The following is a 20,278-nucleotide window of genomic DNA, read 5'->3' as shown; positions in this document are numbered from 1 at the left end:
TGGATGCTGCCACTCAGGAGGAAGAGTAATTAATGATAAAAACTTACCTTCACTGTTCTTCTTACTGGATGTGAAGCACGTGAAGCCCTCAACACCACTAGGAAGGAGGTGTTGTTATTATGGCCATTTTATGGATGAAGAAACTGAGGCACCCTGAGATCAAACTAGGACCAAATCAAAGTAGAAGCTGGGAGGCAAGAGGGCAGGAGGGGACCCCTGAATCTGGGACAGAGTCATGCCCACTATGGTTGGCCTCTGTGTTTTGGTGTCCAGGTGAGGGCAGGGAGTCGGGGGAAAGCTTCAGGGCAGCTGAGCTTTCCAGGAGGTCCCCAGTGGGCAGTGTGGGCAGGAGCACTCACTCCACTCCCCCGCCCGCCAGGGAGGACTCAGCCTCAGGCTTTGGTTCCCCAGGTAACCTGGAGCCTAAGCTGGTCTCTGAGGTCCACACAGAAGGCCAGGGGCAGAGTGAGAGAGTGCTCCCATGAGGGTCCCCTTCCAAGACTTACCAGATATGAGGCTGGCTCTTTTCCTGGCAACACCTGATTGCGGGAAGGGTTCCTGATGACCCTTTGGGCCTGGTTCCTGCCGACACTGCTGGTGACACTGCGGTGTGGGCGGACAGGAGCCCCACGCACCCCACGCACCCCTGGGCAGTGGGGTCAGTTTCCTGAGATGGAGATTCTTGTGTGAGTGATTTGTTAAAAGCATGCTCTCAGGAGAAATTCTCGTAAGAAATCACTCCATCCAGAATGAATGGGTCTCCCCCACAACCATAAATCATTTGCAGAAATCCTAACCCCCAGATATGGTGGAATTAGGAGGGGAGGCCTTTGGGTGGTGATTAGGCCATGAGGATAGAGCTCTCAAAAATGGGATTTGTGCCCTTATGAAAGGGGCTCCAGAGAGTTCCCCTGGACCTTCCCCCGTGTGAGAAGGTGCTGGCCCTGAGCCAGGAAGGGGGCCCCACCCGACCATTCTGGCTCCCAGAGCGTGGAGCTCCAGCCTCCAGTACTGTGAGAAAGAAATTTCTGTTGTTTCTATGCTGCCCACCTCTGGCATTTTGTTATAGCAGCCTGAGTAGACTAAGACAAAAATGATGAGGGCCAGTTCTCTGCTGAAAAGGGCGACTGTGGGCTGCCTGGTGCAGGGATCTGGGCAGGCACAGCGTTGTGCACTGCACATTTGTGGGCTCAGCTGTGGGACAGATTTCGGGGCTTCCCTGTGCTTGCTTGGGGCCAGGGTGTGTGCTGCTTCTCCCCGAAGTGGCCCCAAATGCTTGGCACCTACAACGTACCAGCGGTCCTGCTAAGAAGCTCCCTGAATCCAGGAGGGCCGAATTTTCTAGCAGGCAGCTCATGTCTGGAGAGTCAGTGTTTGCAGCAAGTAACCGAGGTAGTGACATGGGCAAACCTCCCACAGAGGGCTGGCTTCTTGTCATGGGACTTCTGGGACCCCACAGCTTGGAAACAGAGGGATGTCTGTTGCCCAGAGATGCACAAAGCCGAAGAGGGGCAGCCGTGTGCGTCCCACACTCGCTGGGTGACTTCCAATCTGGAGCTTTCTCCACCACCATGCTTCATCAGCAACCCTTCATCCAAATCTGGTCTGGTCCTCTTCCTCCTGGGCTCAGTGCCCATCCAAACACTTTCTCAGCAGGATCCTTCAGGCTCTGTCCATGAGAAGAACATGGCATTCTTCTGTGAGGCTCAGAAAATTCAAATAAACAGCTCACCACATTTGCACAGGCCAAAGATTGGCCCTCGCCTTTGTGGGCCTGCCCTCCAATACCTCCTCAGGGGTCCTGGGAGGAGTGTGCACATGTGTGAGGACTGGGAGTTGGGGAAGACTCAGATAATGGAAAACCCATTGTGTCATTCAACCCAAGCTTTACGACGGAGGTCCACGTGGGCAAAACTCTTTCGCCAACTGCAAAGTAAAAACCATCAGTGGCCATCTCTCTACAGTCCCAAGAAGACCATCATCAGAGGGACAGTGTTTACGTTCAGGGAGCCAGAGAAGATGGGCTGCTTGAAAGCTAGATACAGAGACAGTGGGGACAGGCTGCTCCAAGAGCTGGGACAATACCAAAGTGTTCCTTGCTGGGCTCAGTGAACTGAAAGGACCAGGGTTCTCTCTGATCAGAACAAAATTCTCGTGAAAAAGTTAGACAGTGAGGCCGTGTGTTCATTTCATTCCCCGCCATGACCTAGAAGAGATTTCTCTCTAATGACAGATTTAAGACATGTCACTCCCAGCCCTGTGGACCTCTCCCAGGACCCTATATTACAGAAGACTCAGTTAGCTGGAAATCCCAAGGAGTTTTAGCCTCTGCCCAAACCATCACAACCTGTACATAGATACCTCTCTTGACCAAAATCCCTAGTCTCCCACTTCTTGGGGGTCAGTGTAAGGGAGGTTCTTTTTTTTTTTTTTTTTTCAAGATTTTATTTATTTATTTATTTGTCAGAGATCACAAATAGGCAGAGAGGCAGGCAGAGAAAGAGATAAAAAAGCAGGCTTCTTGCTGAGCAGAGAGCCCGATGCCAGGCTCGATCCCGGAACCATGGGATCATGACCTGAGCCGAAGGCAGAGGCTTAACCCACTGAGCCACCCAGGCGCCCCAGGGAGGTTCATTTTGAAATTAGCAGAAGTAGAGGGTAAGAGAGGGGATGTCACTCTGACTCACTCCCCCTCCCTTCCCTCTGTTGGGTGGAAACTATGGGATTTCTTGACAAGTCTGCGGTACTCAATTTGTGTGCAGACTCACTGTTGTTAAAATAGGGCACCCAGGGGCACCCGGGTGGCTCAGTGAGTTAAAGCCTCTGCCTTCGGCTCAGGTCATGATCTCAGGGTCCTGGGATCGAGCCCTGCATTGGACCCTCTGCTCGGTGGGCACCCTGCTCCCCCACCATCCCGCCTGCCTCTCTGCCTGCTTGTGATCTCTGTCTGTCAAACAAACAAATAAAATCTTTAAATAAAATAAAATACGGCACAGGGATGTTTATAGCCACATAGTCACGGCAGCCAAGAGTGGACACAACCCAGATGCATGAAGGCAGTCTCTTCATACAATGGAGTATTACTCCGCCATGAGAAGGCATGGAGAGCTGACAAACACTACAACATGCACCAATCTTGAAGACATGATGCTAAGCGAAAGAAGCCAGCCACTAAAGGCTACATAGTCTGTGATTCCATTTATATGAACTTTTCAGAATAAGTAAAGCCAGACAAAAGGCAGATTGGTATTTGCTGGGGAGGGGGAGTGCTGGAGGGAGGGAAGGATGAGGAGTGACACCTTAGGGTAGGGGCTTTTACTTTCAGGAGCTGAAACGGTTTGGAACTAGAATCTGGGGTTGCACAGCATGGTGAATATGCTGTATGTCACTGGGCGGTACACTTCGAGATGGTTAGTTTTACTTTATGGGAATTTCAACTCTGCTATATGCTTAATGTTTGTATTCTCCCAATCCCGTATGTCAAACCCTAATGCCTAATGGGATGGTGCTTAGAGCTAGGGCCTTCGGGAGAAATAAGAGAAGGCAAAGAGTTCGTTCACAGCGGACATGTGAGATGGATATAACACCATCATTTTTATGCTCTGAGTCTCACTGGGACAAAGAAGAAAAAATCTTATTCCACTCCACAGCTATAAGCCTCCTGTCCACCAGGGGGAGCTGTCTAAAGGACCCCCTCACCAGTCTTCCCATTAGGAATCCGTTTCCTTACCTTTTTTCCCCCTTCTCCCCTGATGTGGTTTGAAAGGAAAATAACTCCATTGGATCAAAGGATTGCTGGGTGATCTGGTTGATCACTTTTACCACTAGAAGCTCTGCAGCTTTAAATTCTAAATCAGGAGTTGGCAAACTTTTTCTCTAAAGGGCAAGAGAGTATTTTAGGCCTTGTGGACCACACATTATTTACAAAATCAGGCAAATGCCTGCTCCCCATTTTTGTGAGCCAAGAAAGGTTTTTATATTTTGAAGTGATGGATAAAAAACAAAGAATAATATGCGACACATGAAAATGAAATTCAAATTCAAAATTCCAGTGTCTATCAATAAAGCTTTATTGAAACACAGCTCCATTCATTCACGATGGATTAGCTGTGGATGGCAACCTGTGAGCTGCAGTGGCAGAGTCGAGCAGTCATGGCATGAACCACATTGCCTAAAATATTATCTTGCCCCTAAAGAAAAACTTTGCTGACCCCTGTTCTAAACAAATAATGTGAGTGGTTAAAATCCACCACCAGACTCAGGCCTGCTGTCCTGTATGTCAGTCCACTTTTTTTTATGGGTGTAGGGGACCTCCTTTGTACTCATCTGTAAAATGGGGATGACAGCGCTATCTCATGAAGCTGTTGTGGGGATTAAATGACTTAATACAAGAAAAAGCAGCTAGAGCAGCCTGTGGCATTTTAAGCACTCAGTAGATGTGCTCTGTATGTTAATGTATAAAGATGAATGTAAATAAATACAGAAAACAGAGACTTCCCTCCTATTTTATTTTGAAATGTGCTGTAAACTGTTTGATATGTCCCTTTAATGGCTTCTGGCTTCACCAGTATTGGATGACACGACAAATACTCCTTCATAGAAGGTACAAGTGAAACAGAACTGGAGGGGCATTTTGGATCCTTCCCTCTTCAGAAAGTGTGGTCACATGAAGACGCGTCTCTTTCTCAGTAGAACTGGCCCATGTTTCTTGGGAGTGAAGTGTCCAAACCACTGTTCATCCATATTTCCTGGATGATTTGTTCCCTGCGCTCAATCCTTTCTGCCAGCTCTGCAGCCTCTATGGAACTGTAGACAGGATACGAAGTCCTACAGAACCCAGACCGTTCTGGAAAATCAGAGTCAGAGGAGTCCTCCTCCCCGTCCTCATCCTCACTGTCTTCCTCAGCCTTGTCACTTTCTGGCACCAGATGCTCCCTCGCCAGCTGCAGCTCCCTGAAGTCCTTGGTGCAGGACACTTTGACGACCAAGGCGCACAATGTGAGTGCCAGACCAATGCAGATGCTGGACACGAACAGCAGCGCGGCTCTCTCTGGGTGGGCTGTGGGGGAAAGGACAAGTCAGGACCCAGGAAGAGCTGTCAGTCCTCACCAATCCAAAGTCCCACAGAAGCAGATGTCTGCCCAAACTGGCAGCTAAAGCAGAATGCCATTGCCAGGCGGGATCTTGGAGACCATCCTCACCTAACTGATCCTGTGCTCTCCTTGGTTAAGGAAAAAAAAGTTTTTGAGCATATATAGTTAATATAGGTATGCACATGAGAGGACACATAGCAGGGGGACTCAGAAGCTGAGTGCAAACTCTGATCTGCTACTCATTAGCTGTGTGATTTTTGGCAAGTTACATAACCCCTCTGTGCTCCAGTTTCCCCATCTGTAAAATGGGGCTGATAACACCTTCCTGCTATATAGTTAATTCCAGTAACGCTCTTGGAACTTTCGCTGACACATAGTAAATGCTCAATAAAGCTGTTTACTATTGGGAGTAAATTATGAAAAATTAACATATATAAAATATATATATACATACGAATGTAAGTACTAATAACAGTAGATGTTAACAAAACTTAATTTCTTTAGATTAAAAACTAAATATGAATAAAAGTTCTGGTACATTTTCCAATATCCAAATGATTGTAGGAAAATAATAATATAAATACAAACAATGCTAATTTGTACTACATATTCTTGTCTAAATCTTTAATTGGTTTAATCCTTACATTAACCCTACGTAGAAAGGACTATCACTCTCCCCGTTTTTTAGTTATGTACCCTTGAGGGGTTAAGCATTCCCTCTTTGGAAAACAATAATCCAGCAAACTCCCTCAAAATATAAAACAGGAGCTGGCAGACTTTCTCTGGAAAGGACCAGGTACAGAGTACCTTAGGCTCTGTGGGTCGTACAGTGTGTGTGGCAACTATTCTACTCTGCCTTTTAGCACAAAAGCCTGCAAGAGTCTCTCCGCCATGGCCTAAAGCCTTTAAGGCCCTCTGACCCTCAGATCTCTGGTCTAGAGTCAGCACAAGCTCCAGCTCCAGCTTACCGGGTCCAAATAAGACACTGAGAGGCCGGGGCCAGGGTTCCACCACCTGGGGGCCTGCTGCTGTTGGGTGAGAGCACAAAGGAGATCGGACTCTGGTCCGACAGCACTTACGGATGCAATAATAACTTTCTGAGAGAACCAAAGATTAGAGACCGTGGGAACACAGCAGAATCCACACCTATGTGACAAGGCGGTGCTGATTTCCAGTCATGTTCCCTGACAGGGGATCGTGTAACTCTGACTTTGGAACGTGTTAGTATCCTTCTATTTCAGTGTGGGTTCGTCTGGTCGCCTAGGATTCCTTCCATAGAGAACAATGATGCCTCCACATCTCAGGAGAAGCTCTGCTTCCTGACGTGTGACCCCAGCTACCCCAGTTACCCCAGATACCCTAGCCCCGGACAGACCACAGCAAGCTCTTCCAGAGGGCTGAAGACAGAAGTAGAGGCAAGCAATGTAAATATTTGGGCACCAAAAGCATGCCTGCCAGCAGATGTGGGGCACACACAAGCAGATATCGTTGAAATGCTAGTTAGGTGAAGCGAGAGTCAGCTTCTGAGCAAGGTTGTCTAGATGAGGCTCCTTGGGCACAGTCTACTGGGGCCCAATGGCTAAGCCAGCTAATAAACTGCTTTCTTAAAACCTCCAACACACACACACACACACACACACACACACACACACACCCTTTCTGTTTCTCTAATTTCAGAATTTTTCTATGGGCTTCTTCAAACCCATGATCTAGATTCTAGAATGATCAAGGTGTATACCGTTAGGAGAAGAGTAAAGTCCAAACATGCCTAAAACTATGTCCCAACCTCACTGTTGGGGAAGGGTTCATAGATCGGTTAAATGGCCAAAAAAGAAACCATTCATCAGGGACCCCTGGACATTCTCACGTCCGTTCCACCAATACCGTGCTCCAACTCCCAGGACAAGACCCTGGGTTTTGGTTTCCAGCTGACTTGTGCCCTGTGTGTATAGGACTGTGCCAATGTGTCAAAGCCACTTGCAGCTTGATCTGGGGGAAGGTCCTTTTGGAGTCACCCAATCTACAGAGTATATGGTGGAATTTTCTAGAAGCTGCCCCCCTCACTCACAGCTCCAGCTGCTCCTACTGGTGACTTCTCCTTCAAACAGGCCTCCTCCCTGTGCTTTTTGGGGATGGATGTGCATAAACAACCCTCAATAAAACTAAATAAAGGCCACAACATCCTTACATTTCTTTAAAATTGAGGGCCTAGAAATAGCAAATATGAGGTAGTAATAAGGAGCCGGACAGCTTGTGACACCACATGAAGATTCATCATCTGCTCATTTGTCAGTTACTAACTGAGCGTGTGTCCTGCACCAGCCTCTCCTGGGCCCCAGGGCATGACAACAAGAGGAAAAACACCTGCTCCTATGATGCTTAAGGTTCAGCAGAGAGACGGGTGCTAATGAATAAATCCCTTGATTTCCAGGAGTAATGAGTGTACAAAATGGTAGACAAGGATTTAAGGGAGTAATTCAGATAACATCCGTCCTTCACCATCCTGAAGGGCATCCTTCCTGCGCAGAGAAACCAGAGCAGAGGTCTTGTATCTGTTGAATCTGATCATGACTCAGCTGATATCCATGCTGTGGCCTCAGGCAAATGGCTCAGTTCCTCTGAACCTTCGCTTCCCTGTGTGCAAGATGGGGGATCAGAGTCCTCTCGTTCAGGGTCTTTGCTATGGACTAAATTGTGTCCCCCCCACCCCCAGACTCATGTGTTGGAGGCTTACCCTAAAATATGTGGTGATAGGACTTAGAAGGAAGTAATTAAGGTTGAATGAGGTCATTAAGGGTGGGGCCCTAATCCAACAGGATCCATGTCTTTATAAGAAGGGATGCCAGAGAACATTCTTTTTCTCTCCCTCTCCTTTCCTCCCTCCCCTCCTTCCTCCTTCTCTCTTCCTCTCTCTCTCCCTTCCTCCATCAATCTCTCTCTCTTTCTCGTTCTTTCTCCCTCTCATTTGAGAAGGCAACTGTCTCCAAGCCAAGAAGAGAACTCTCACTAGAAACAGACGCTGCTAGTACCTTGACCTTGGACTTCCAGCCTCCAGAACTGTGAGAAAATGAATTTCGGCTGTTGAAGCTACCAGATGCCAGCCTAGTGTCTTGTCATGATGGCCGGAGCTGACCAACCCAGTTGTCGAGAGGAAGTGATGAGGCCCATCATGGCCACGGACCAGCGAGCAAAGTCATCATTGCCTCCAGTTAATCATTATTTCCCTGAAGGATTTTCATGATGCCTGTCCTCCAGGGGGCTCTCCAGGGACTTTGAAAATATGGGGATATTTTCGACAATAGAAATGCTTACATCTCTTAACTCTGACAACTGTGGCACAAGAGCTCTCAGGCCTCCACTGCTGGGGGACCAGGATATGCATGGGAGCTGGGCAGAGCCCTGTTAGAGCAGTGGTCTTGGGAGATGCAGAGCCTGGCAGAGAGAGAGCAAGTATGGGGGAACCAGAAGAACAGAATATTAACAATAGTTATGTTTAAGCTTTGAGACTACGGGCGAGTCCTATTTCTTGGTTCTTTCTTCTGTTTTCCACTTCAAGCACATTCTTCTTCTATATGTAAGGGAGGGAAAGACCTCATACATATTATTAGGAAGAGCCAGACGTGGAAGTGGGAGGGTGGTTTGGAGACAGAAGATTCTTAGAGGAAATTAACAAGCACACAACAAACATTCAGGAGGACGATGGATGCAGCAAGACGATGGAACACGAGGGACCCGTGCAGGATCCCAAGACTGTTCTCTGTATCTCGTGTGTTGGGTTGTTTCCTTCCAGCTTTATTTTCGTCTGAGGAAGGCTTACTTGAAAGAGCCCAGCCCTGGCAGGCCTTGAAGAGTAACGCCGTAATGCCGTATATTAATACGAATTTAACCAAAGGCCTCAGAGATCTGGGGCTTCCTGAACAGTCAGGGGGCACTGCTGATACTTGCAGAGTCTATATTTCAAAATACGGTCAACATAAGGTGAGCAGACGGGGGTGATGAGAGACGACAGGCACCATCCCCTCCCTGATGAGAGTTTCTGCTCTGGCAGGTAGGGAGGGCTAAGTCCCACTGATCCTCGAGGGGAAGATTATCAGGAAGAACTTGGCAACTGTGAGAAGTAACACGGGGTGACTCAGGAAGGGACTCTGCCTTCACAGGGCTTGACCTGTTTTCTTTGCTAGGTGATCCTTTAACTCCATTTTTTTCCAGCCAAGAGTGGGATTCACTAATCCTCTGCCCTTCCCAGATTTTAGAGCTGGGGAATGCACATTCCTCGGGTCCCTGCTTTTCAAAAATGGTAAATACTCATGGAGCCCAACTCCTGAACAGCGTGACTTTATCTGTTCACCTCCTCCCCACATGGTCCTCTTGTGGGTAGTCTGGATGGCCCTGCACCTGAGGCCAAGCCTCTGTGTATCCAAATCATAGCAAGACTGCAGGTGCTGAGCCAAACTTAAAGTCATTTTTCTTCAAGCTGAGTGTTGTAATTAAATGTTGCATCTGTTAGTGAGACTTCCGTAAAGCCGTTAGCATTCTAGGAAGCTTCGATTCATTGACCTACCTCTAATGTAAGCAAATGCTGCCAGAGAGTTGCTAACAATAATGCCGTCTTTCCTCAGAACCCTCGGTTTGCTTGGGTCAAAGTTTATACCTGTTTCATAAAAAATTCAAAACCGATTAATCATAGCTGTTCACAGTATGCCTTCTGCTCCCAACCCAGGACTGCTATAATAAATAAAAAGTCATAGAAATCAAATAAGTGGGCCTCTGACTGAATTATAGAAGACCAAGCCAGGAGGAGCATTTACTAAATAGTCTGAAAATATTAAGTGATAAGAGGCATTTAGAAATTCTAAAATGTGCTGGTTCAAACTTCAGGAGCCACTCATCCACTCCAGTCCAGAAGGGGACAATGGATTTTCCCATTCGTCCTGCCTCTGGGAGGCTTAATAATGGCTTATCTAATCACAGAGCTGCTGTCTGCACTGTTGACCATAGATAAGAAGGGAGGGAGGTTATGGAGGGAGATTGTGTGGGGCTACTTTTTTTTGGAAATGTCAGCAAAATGCAGGGCAGGTCTGGTTTCAGATGCCTGGTTACATTGTTGTGATAGAGCTTAGGGAGCTCGTGATGTGCAGCCTCAGAGCTTTGGGGACCCTACGGGATGTCAGACAGGTCGGAGGAAGGGTGGCACTGAGCTCTCGGGTCTCCGCTGCCGGGGGACCAGGACACAATGGGGTCCGGGGGAGCCCTGTTAGAAAGAGCAGTGGGGTTGGAAGATGCAGAGCCTGGCAGAGAGAGAGAGCAGGTATGGGGGAACTAGAAGAACAGAACATTAACAATACTTATGTTTAAGCTTTGAGTCTAGGGGCAAGTTCTTTTTCTTGCTACTTTCCTGTTTTCCACGTCAGGCATACTTTATTTTTATACTTAGAAGCAAAAGACCTCACAAATGTAATAAAAGTAATGCAAAACAAACTTTGAACACACAAAGTATAATATCTTAGATGTTCTACAGAAACTTTGCAGTTTCCATCAGAAGCCCCAAGAATCTGATTCCATTTTTGACTTGATAAGAAAATGAAAGTGTTCATCCCCCTCCTGCTCACAACAGCCCAGTGAAAACCCAAGGGCAGAGGGGGCATGTGTTGGAAACCCTCAGGTCCAGCTTGGTTCCTGGTTCGAGTCATCTTTCCAACAAGCTCATCATAGAATCCAGGAACCCCAAATTTGTTTCTGAGCCGATCTCTTTTTTTCAAGTGATATTTCACTTGCGAAATAAGAGGGGAATGGAAGGAAGATTTAATCCACTTATAATTTGTAAAACAAAACAAGATATTGGCCACCATTTGCAATCCACTGAGACAAGTTGCCATTGTCAGAGCTGGGAACTCCAGCTCACCTCCTGACATACCCTTTCATTCCAACCAGTGTGCAACCGACTATGGTCACATGGGGCTGTTTACCTTTACTTAAAGAGAAATGCTGGTAGTAAGCCATAAAAATTACCATGTTCACCATCTTTCTGCTTCAAAGAAGGTTTTACGTTAGCGACGGCTGGATCAATCGCTGAGAGTATGTTCTTGGGAACTAAAAACCAGAAAATAAATATTTTAAAAACTTCGTACACTTAATATAACTTTTTAACTGCCATGTGGATAAGTTACCAAAAAAAAAAAAATCCATTTTCAAATCAATACATAAATTACTCACTCTACTTGTCAGAGACACTCACACACCTATACCAATGGTACCAATGTGACCATCAAATGTCCCAGAAAGGTAAATTTTGGAGAACAAGTAAACAAGCTATGGTGTATATACCCAAGAGAATAGTTAGCCATAACAAAAACCAAAGTCCTAACATCTGCTACAACCTGGGTGGGCCTCAAAAACCTGATGACCAGCCGAAGGAGCCAGACACAATAGACGACACATGGTATGATCCCATTAATAGGAAATATCCAGAACAGGTGAATGCACAGAGATAGAAAGTAAGTTCTATTACCTTACCTTACCAAGGATCAGGGGTGGAGATGGGAACTGACTGCAAACGGGTGTCAGGGAACTTTGGGGATCATGGATGTGTTTTAAAATTGGAGCACGGTGATTGTCGTGCGGCTAGCTCTGTAAATTTACTAGAACTCCTTGAATCGTTTTTGCTTAAAATGGGTGAATCTTAGGGGCGCCTGGGTGGCTCAGATGCTTAAGCATCTGCCTTTGGCTCAGGTCTTGATCCCAGTCCTGGGATCAAGTCCCATGTCGGGCTCCCTGCTGAGTGGGAAGCTTGATATTCAAAAAAAAAGGGGGGTGATTCTTAGAGCATGGAAATCACAGCTCAATAACACTGATAATTTGGGGGACACCTGGGTGGCACAGTTGGTGGAGTCCTGACTCTTGGTATGGGCTCAGGTTATGATCTCAGGGTCACGAGATCGAGCCCCCATCGGGGTCGGAGCTTAGGATTCATTCCCCCTCTGGTCTTCCCCCTCACTCATGATCTCTTTCTCTCTCTCTCTCTCTCAAAAAAAAAAAAAAAAAAAAAAAATTAAAAACTACACTGTAGCTCTGAACATGAACTTCCCTTCCATGTAGTGAAGCAGAATGTCTGCAATGGACTCAGAATCCACCACAGACCTCTTTCCCTGGTTCCAACTCTGCTTTTCACCTACCGCTCTGAGTCCTTGCTTCCTTAATGAGCCTGAAGGGAATTCTAAGACTGCACGCAAGAACGAAAGAATGCGGCTCTAAGAATTTTAAGGGAGGGAGGAACACGAGAGGAGAGCAGTATAACAGAGTGTGTTGGAAGGTGGTCAGAGAGTCTGCAGAACTGACCCTCAGAATAAACCATCCTATCTCAAGACGCCCCAGGGAGAGCGGACAGGATGGTAGTGCGCATCTCAAGATGCCCCAGGGAGAGCGGACAGGATGGTAGCGCGCAGAGGGCCAAGCAAGGCCCGGAGAAGGGAGAGGAAACCAAATATTTTTGCTGCAGAATATTGCTTATTTTTGTTTGTTCTTTGGCTCAGCTGGTATCTGGGAGAAGTGGCAACAGGAAACAGAAGGGAGCCAACATAAACTGTGCAAGTTCAACTGCACTGATTTTTTTTTTTTTTTAAAGAGCTGGTAAGACATCTTCCACAGCAAGAACACCTCATTTTCTTTCTCAAAGTGTTCAACTAAATTCTTTTAGGGATGTCCCAGGACCGACAACCAGAGAGCATTCCTCAATTGTGCTTTTTCTGTGCGCAGGACACCCTGGCGCCTTGGTGCCCATTGGCTGTAAGGTGATGATGACAGGAGGCAGTGGAGGCTGTCCAAGCACCCTGAGGAGGGCCCCTCGGCTGATGGCGGGCACACCGCTGATTCTGGGAGCGGAGGAGTGCCCCAGATTGCTGAACCGTGTTGCAACAAAATGCTTTCTGATGAAACAGCCTCTTGGTCATGCTGCACCCTGAGAATTTTGCCCCTGATTCCTTGGCAGGAGTAAGTCCTCCCTAGCAGGAGTGGCATGTCTTGGACATCTGTCTCTTGGCTTGTTGTCAAGACACAGCCTTAGACAGGGGGGGCTCACTGCAAATGCTAGAGGTTTTACAGTTCGGGAAGGAATAAGAGCTCAGACAGGAAGGACAGTCTAGACGAGCTTTGCGGAACAACCAGGCCCTTATAAGACATTAAACTGCCGTGTGTTATACAGGCTCACATCAGGAAACTTGCCCATTTCCTACATGAAAATGGCCCTGCTAGTGGGAGACTCTTTAGGAACTTGAAAATAACAGGTGTCGATGCACCTGTCGGATTCTAGCGTGTCCTTGTTTCAAGAATGAAGATGGTGTGGGGTGTGACTTACGTACGGCTGCCCTTCAAACCCGCCTCTCTCCATTTTAGATACATCGTAAAAACACCAGCACTCCATTCTTCACGGAGCTCTTAATACATCGGACCCTGGGCTCACGTTTAAACAGTGCGTCTTGTGCAGGGTCCCCGGTGCCCCGTGAAGCTGTGTATCATTCCCATTCCTGCAGATGGGACAACTGAGCCTCCGAGATGACCATCCCTCTCGGAAGGGGTAGGGTCTCAATGCCTGGTCTTGTGCACAGGTGCCCTTGATCTTTCCCTGATGCTGTGCTGTCCGGGGACACTCAGCCTCTGGAAGCCGGATAAAGGATTATAAAGATGGCAAAAACGATTTCCGCCTGGACAATCCCTGTGAGTCTGTTTAGGGAAAACCACAGAACACAATTCGCTAATTTTGGGCAGGGTACCCACTTCGACTTCTTTTCTTCCCCCCCTGAATAAATCTTCTGTGTCAAGGTTGGGTCAGGGCAGACTTTAAGAAAGAAGTCTCCAGAAGTCGAACTTAGGGCTCAAAAAGATTCTGCGTGTCAGAGACAAACACGGTATCTCTACTTAACTTGCCCTCCTGCTCAGTAGGAGCCCAGACTGCATCAGCGCCGGTAAGTCCAGGCACACCCCTATCTTGCTGTCCCCAAACCCTGCATCACCTACTCCTCCCACCCCTAATTCTAACATTTTCTATCCCTCCTGTCCCCCAATTGTGGTACCTCCCTTCCCTCCTGCCCCCAATCCTAATAACCCCCCTTCCCCACTGCCCCCTAATCCTGGCACCTACTCCCCTTGCCCCTAATCTTGGAGCCACCATCCCGCCTGTCCCCACATCCTGGCACCCGCCTGCCTGCCCCAGCTTCTGGGAGGAGCTGTGAGGGCCCTGGGCGGAGGTCCACACGTCTCTCTTGCCTCTCAGGCATTATCGGTGTGGGAATGCTGGCTGTGCCTCTGTCCCGGTGACCCTTGAGTGCTAGTGGCTACGGACACGGAGACGAGTCCTCCCTGCACATGTGAGGGGGACAGTGGCTGAGTTTTCCAGGTCTGGCTTCTCCTATGAGGAGGAAAATCTGAAATCCAGCATGATCAAGAAGTGAGGCTAAGGGTTAAACTCGGAGGGAACACAGAGAGGGACCTCATTTAGCAATGCACTAATAAATACCGAAGGAAAGCATCCCAGCCCCATCAAAGGGCTCTGGGCCGAGTGGTCTGACATTAGCCAGATGTGCTGCCTACAGTTCCAAGAGCAGAAGGCCCGCAGCCTGAAACATACCCCAGGGCTCCACAGAGAGGTGAAATTCTCTGCCCAGCCTAAACCCCACAGGGAAGAGAGCCAGGATTAAACGAAGCTCTATAAAATAGGGAGGAGTGTTCTTTTTAAAATGCAAATTGATTATGTCCCCTGAGACAGCTTGCCAGGGGCTCCCCGCCCTTGGGTAAAAGCCTAGCCTAAACTCCCATCCCCTGGAAAGACCTACGTTCACTGGAGAGAGTAGGTCTCTCCAGTCCTACTGCGGTGCTCACCTCGTCCCTTTGCCTGTGCTGTTCCTTCTGCCTGCCTTCCCTCCCCCCACCTTCAGTTTCCTGACTCCTACACAACTGGTCTCACTTGCCTCGAATGCCACCTCCCCCAGGAAGCCCTCCTGGTCCCTCAAGTCTCTGAGCAGAGATCATACTGCTCACTCTCATTTCCCTACCCCCTGGCAAAGGGTGCAGTCAGGGTTCCTAAGGGTGAGGCATCTCTGCCCCACTGCCTGGGTCATGTTGGAGATGGGTGGCCTGTGTTTCTATAGAAATGAGGGTCCAGGGCTTGATGTTCAGTACTTGTCCCTAATGCCCCTCTTCCCTCCCCTCCATGGAGTGGGGTGTCCTGACCTCTGTGTGGGCACAGCAAGGTCTCTGGGTGGAAGAGCAAATCCAGGTGAGACGCTGCAGTAGGAAGCAGAGTATTAGAACAGACGTCTCTGGGGTGATCTTTCCTGAGCCTCTTATGTAAGAGCATCTTGACTTGGGGGTTTGGCCGGGCCCCTCCCTAGGAAGCCATCTCTATAATCACATCACATGGTCTCTGCCCAGGGCTGATCAAGGGAGGAGGGCTACCGGACCCCAGCCGGGACGATTAAGTATCTTTTTGTTAGAAATTTGGAAGTAAGATTTCAGACTGCAGGTCTCCATAATCGTTGGAAACAGGACATAAAAATCACTGAGGCTGTGGGAGTGGCCATGTGCCATCCAGCAGGCTCACGGGGAGGCTGGGTGCGGGAGGAGAAAGATCGAGAGTAAGAGAGAGAATAAGGGAGCAGAAGTGCCAGGAGAAGCAGAGAAGAGGGATGCCAGAGGTTTACCATGACCTTGGAGCTTCAGGCTGAAGCCTTGCTTCTGTGCCCTGGCTCCCATGGCTTGACCCTACCCCCCTCCACCTCCTTTTGGCTTAAATTAGCTCACACTGGCTCTTACACTCATATCCAAAGAGTGCTAACTAAGACTGACTTGCTTAGAAACGAATTATTGACAACCTCGGACTTCATATCAACTTCCACATCGGTTGGGAGACATTTTTTAAAAATGTAAAACCCTGCATTCCCATTTGGTGACCTATAAAATATTCAGACATTACAAATCATTTTTTAATGATTCAGGTTGCAGAGTAAAGAGCCATCTGGCAGGGGGTGGAGGAGAGTATATATATATTTTAAAGATTTTATTTATTTACTTGACAGACAGAGAGCACAAGTAGGCAAGAGAGGCAGGCAGAGAGAGAGGAGGAAGCAGGCTCTCCGTGGAGCAGAGAGCCCGATGCGGGGCTTGATCCCAGGACCGTGGGATCATGGCCTGAGCCAAAAGCAGAGGCTTTAACCCACTGAGCCACCCAGGCGCCCCTAAGGGGGAGAGTATATTTTTAAAATGCCAACCACTTAGAAGGTGATTAGAAAGCATCTACGGGGGTTGGGGGTGGGGGCGGATAGGCACGAACTTGCCTCACAGTCCCAGGCACCCGCCCCCTCTTTGGAATAAGTCCTGGGGCCACACTGTTGGACAAAGGGGCGTTGTCCTAGGGGGATGGGAGAACATTGTCATGCCCCATTTCCTCCACAGCCCCACACCCAAAACCAAGTTGCAAGCCCTCTTTCTGACCTCAGCCTTCAGTCCTTAACTGACACTTCCCGGTGCTTCCGTCTGCCATCCTCAACCTCACCCAGACCCTCCACTGACCCTCCCACTCTCCCTTCTTCCCGAAGCCCCTCCTAGCTGCAGCTCGGATTCCTCTATCCACCACTGTGATCACTCAGCTGGGGGCACCCCGATGCTCCCCCTTCCTTGTCATTGACCAGTGAGCCTCGAGGACCCCTCAAGCAGCTGGCCGCACTGGGAAGAACCACACCAGCAGGCGGACCAGTGTCCCCGAGAACTCTGGCAGTAGCCTCCGCCCCCCGCAGCCCTTCCTTTATACCTTCTCTTGTCTTCTCAAACCCCCTTCCCTTCCCCGTCCTCGGGGCTGAGGACCTCATCTCGTGCCAGAGAAGACAGGCCCCGAGACTGAACAGCAAACCCCCCCACCCACTCCCAGAGCCTCCCGTCCCGCTGCGACCAGGGAAACATCTTTCATCCCCATGCCTCTGCCTCCTCTGGGTGCCCCCAGTCTTTCCCCCAGGCAGGTGTCCTCAGCGTCTCCTGCATCTTCCCGCTTTCCAAACCTTTCTCAAATCCATCTTTTTTTTTTTTTTAAAGATTTTATTTATTTATCAAATCCATCCGGTTTTTACTCGCTCTTGTTCCAGCTGGTGCCCACCCCCAGCCCACTCCAGCCTGCTCCCCACCCCACGCCCCACAGACTGGTCTCTTAAAAGTCCAGTCATCACGGCGGTCTGACTCCCCCACCGCGAGCCCTCCACTGGCACCTTCCCCCAGGACCCCACAGGACCGGGTCCTGGCTGCTCCTGGGCAATTTCACGCCACCTTGACCTCACCAGCTCCGCGCACCCCCCCCCCCACTTGGGACTTGTCATGGGCTGCCCGGATTTACCTCCTCATTTTTTAAGTGGCCCTCTCTAGCCCTCAACTGATAATGCCAAGGACAAGAACCATACTCCCTTTTTTTTTTTTTTTTTTTTAACTACCCAATTCTTGGCACCAGGTGCCACGGACGCTGAGCACATGCCCTCAGTGCACTGAATGAATGGACGTGGGAGAAGCAGCTTGAACCGGAGCAGGACCTCGAGGCCCCAAGAGCCCACTTTCTCTCCACTAAGAAAAGCCTCCACCCTGGGAGCTGTGAGCTCCTCCTTGAAGGCACAGCAGGAAATTCACCTCGTTTGCAGGCTACCCTCCTTCAACACTCAGCTGGAGAGGCCAGACGCTCCTAGACCTGCAGGGTGCTCTGTGTGGCTTCTTGGAGGAACCCCAGAGCTGCTCCGGCATGGGAGCGGGAATACAGGCTGAGAGGGAAAGTCACATCACATTCCCTGCGGTCCACATGTGGCTGCTGTTAGCGAGGAAACGCATTCATGCCGCCACCTTATTGTACCAATTACGGCTTTGACACCGCAGAGGACATGTTTGTCTCAGCATATAAAAGGCTGGGGAATGCACTGAAATATTATTAGATCACAAAAAGGATGATTAGATCACAGCATGGATGAACCTTGCAAACACGCTAGGTAAAGAGGCGCCAATCACGAAAAAACAAAACGAAACAATAAAGAAAACCCTTACATCCTGCATGATGCCATTTATATGAGAGGTACAAGAGGCAAATCCATCAAGACAGAAAGTAGGTCGGTGGTGGCCTGGGGTGGGGCAGCGGGGGTGCGTTGGGGGGTGACAGTTAAGGGGGCAGAGTTTCTTTGGGGGATAATGAGAATGTTCATAAGTTAATTGTGGCGATGGTTGCATGATTCTGTGAACAAAATTAAATCCCGAGAATAAACTAAAATTCTAAAACCACTGATTCGTGTGCCTTAGGAGGAGAACCAGATGACCTGTGAATTATATCTCATTCAAGCTGTTACACAAAGAACAAGGTGGGGAGATCTGGCGGGAGAAGGGGTTTCCAGGAGCACACACATCAGGTTTTGCAGATACGGTTCTCTTCGCCCTCCCTTGGCTCCCATGATCATTTCAAAACGAACGTGTCAGGCTGACAAACCAGAAACCTGCCCTACCCTCCGAGAATCAGTACTGCCCTTTCACTTTCAGGCAGCTCTGTAAAATTGGACTCTAATGGACCAGGCGTTGCATTTTCTTGTTTGAAGATGCTGGGAAAACCAAGTCTGCTGTCATGTAACACTTTTAATTGTTTTCGGGTGAGCATTTGATCTGTTGACTCACCGCGGTGGGTATGCAGATAATATGGCTGTTGGCGGCATAGAGAGTTAGTCATTTAGAGCCTGAAACCAAGACTGCAAGGGTAAGCGAGAGCCAAACAATACTTCTGCGAGCTTGCGTCATATACCCATAAATTTCAGAGCCTCCTAAGCACCCAGATTAAAATCACTCTTCTCTCATGTGCTTGCACTTTCTGCCCTCTTCCCGTTTGTGGCCGATCTGATCGCTGAAAGTGCTTTCAAAACGAACTGTGACCAAAGAACTTGTATTGCTTATTTAATGTGAACATCCTAGACAGGAATAAAGGATGAAAAAAAAGTACTCTGGAATATCTGGGGTGACAACACTGTTTCAGGAGTATGGTTTGTTGCATGAAAACGCCTTTTCCCATGATCACCACCTCCCAAAGTCGGTCTTAGAGCAGGTTAGGGGGGGTGTATATTCTTACCACAGGCATAGGTGACAGTGAGGTATTTTTTCACTCTTGGCGGACAGGGGCTCCCGAAATGGTGATCGTTGACCATGATTTTGCATCTCTGCTTCCCATAGCACCTCCTGGATAATACTTGCAAAGCCCAGTAAGACAGGCAGTCTGAAAGGCAGGGAACACCAACAAGAATTTCAGGTTGCATCCGTATCTGGCTAACCACGGGGCTTCTGCTATTTTCTGTTAAGGAAATACACTGAGCTGGATTTCAAGTTCATGGACATAGTTTCTCGGAAAATTTTCTGTCTCATTAATGTCCCCGGGATGCTTTGCCATATAAGTCATATGGGCTAAGTCCTCTATAGGCAGAGCGGGCTTCTGGACAGGTGCTAGCAGGGCCGTGAGCTTGCTGTGACACTCTGGTCTTACTGTCTTGAAATTCTTACATATTTTGGAGCAAGGGGTCCTACATTTTCATTTTGTACCAATCCCTGCAAATAATGTAACTGGCCTTGTAAATATGTAAAACGCTGAATGAAGACTATTTCTTTTATGCCCCTTACCATGCCTTGAAATACTTCATTTGCTTTTTTTTTTTTAGAATGAGTGGGCAGGGAAATGGTAAGAAGGAGAGGAAGAGAGAGAGTCTCTCTTTTTCTTTTTTAAGATTTTTTTTTTAATTTATTAGAGAGAGAGCATGAGACAGAGCATGAGTAAGGGGAGGAGCCAAGGGAGAGGGAGAAACAGGTTTCCCGCTGAGCCAGGAGCCTGACGCCGGGCTTGATCCTAGGGCCCTGGGATCATGACCTGAGTTCAGAAGCAGACGCTTAACTGACTGAGCCACCCAGGTGCCCTGAGGAAGAGAGAGAATCTTAAGCAGGATCCCCACTCAGAGCAGAGCTAGATATGGGGCTTGATTTCAAGACCCTGAGATCGTGACCTGAAATCAAGAGTCAGACCCTTAACCAACTGAGCCCCCCCGGCACCCCTATTTGTCTACTTTGAGAAGGCATCTCCCCTGCGTGAACACAAGCTCCGAGAGGACAGCGACTCTTTCTGTCTGGTTTGTAATCAATGCCCACATCCT

The 20,278-nt window shown here is 48.5% G+C and overlaps 1 protein-coding gene across 2 annotated transcripts in view; it reads right to left on the bottom strand.

The window, feature by feature from the left end:
• Positions 1–4,489: 4,489 nt before the first annotated feature.
• EVA1C (eva-1 homolog C) overlaps positions 4,490–20,278 on the bottom strand; it is a 68,956-nt gene continuing 53,167 nt past the window's right edge. For both annotated transcript variants that reach the window (XM_059164589.1, XM_059164590.1), the window contains 4 exons: positions 19,213–19,356; positions 11,103–11,183; positions 9,655–9,744; positions 4,490–5,059 (listed from right to left, as the gene is read on the bottom strand). In XM_059164589.1, coding sequence (XP_059020572.1) covers positions 4,686–5,059; positions 9,655–9,744; positions 11,103–11,183; positions 19,213–19,356 — 689 coding nt within the window. In that variant the 3' untranslated portion in view covers positions 4,490–4,685. The remainder of the gene's footprint in view (positions 5,060–9,654; positions 9,745–11,102; positions 11,184–19,212; positions 19,357–20,278) is intronic.

The sequence above is a fragment of the Mustela lutreola genome, chromosome 2 (assembly GCF_030435805.1).
Source record: "Mustela lutreola isolate mMusLut2 chromosome 2, mMusLut2.pri, whole genome shotgun sequence".
NCBI classification, from domain to species: domain Eukaryota; kingdom Metazoa; phylum Chordata; class Mammalia; order Carnivora; family Mustelidae; genus Mustela; species Mustela lutreola.
The sequence above is the reverse complement of the archived record's forward strand: the minus strand, read 5'-3'. Positions and strand labels throughout refer to the sequence as shown.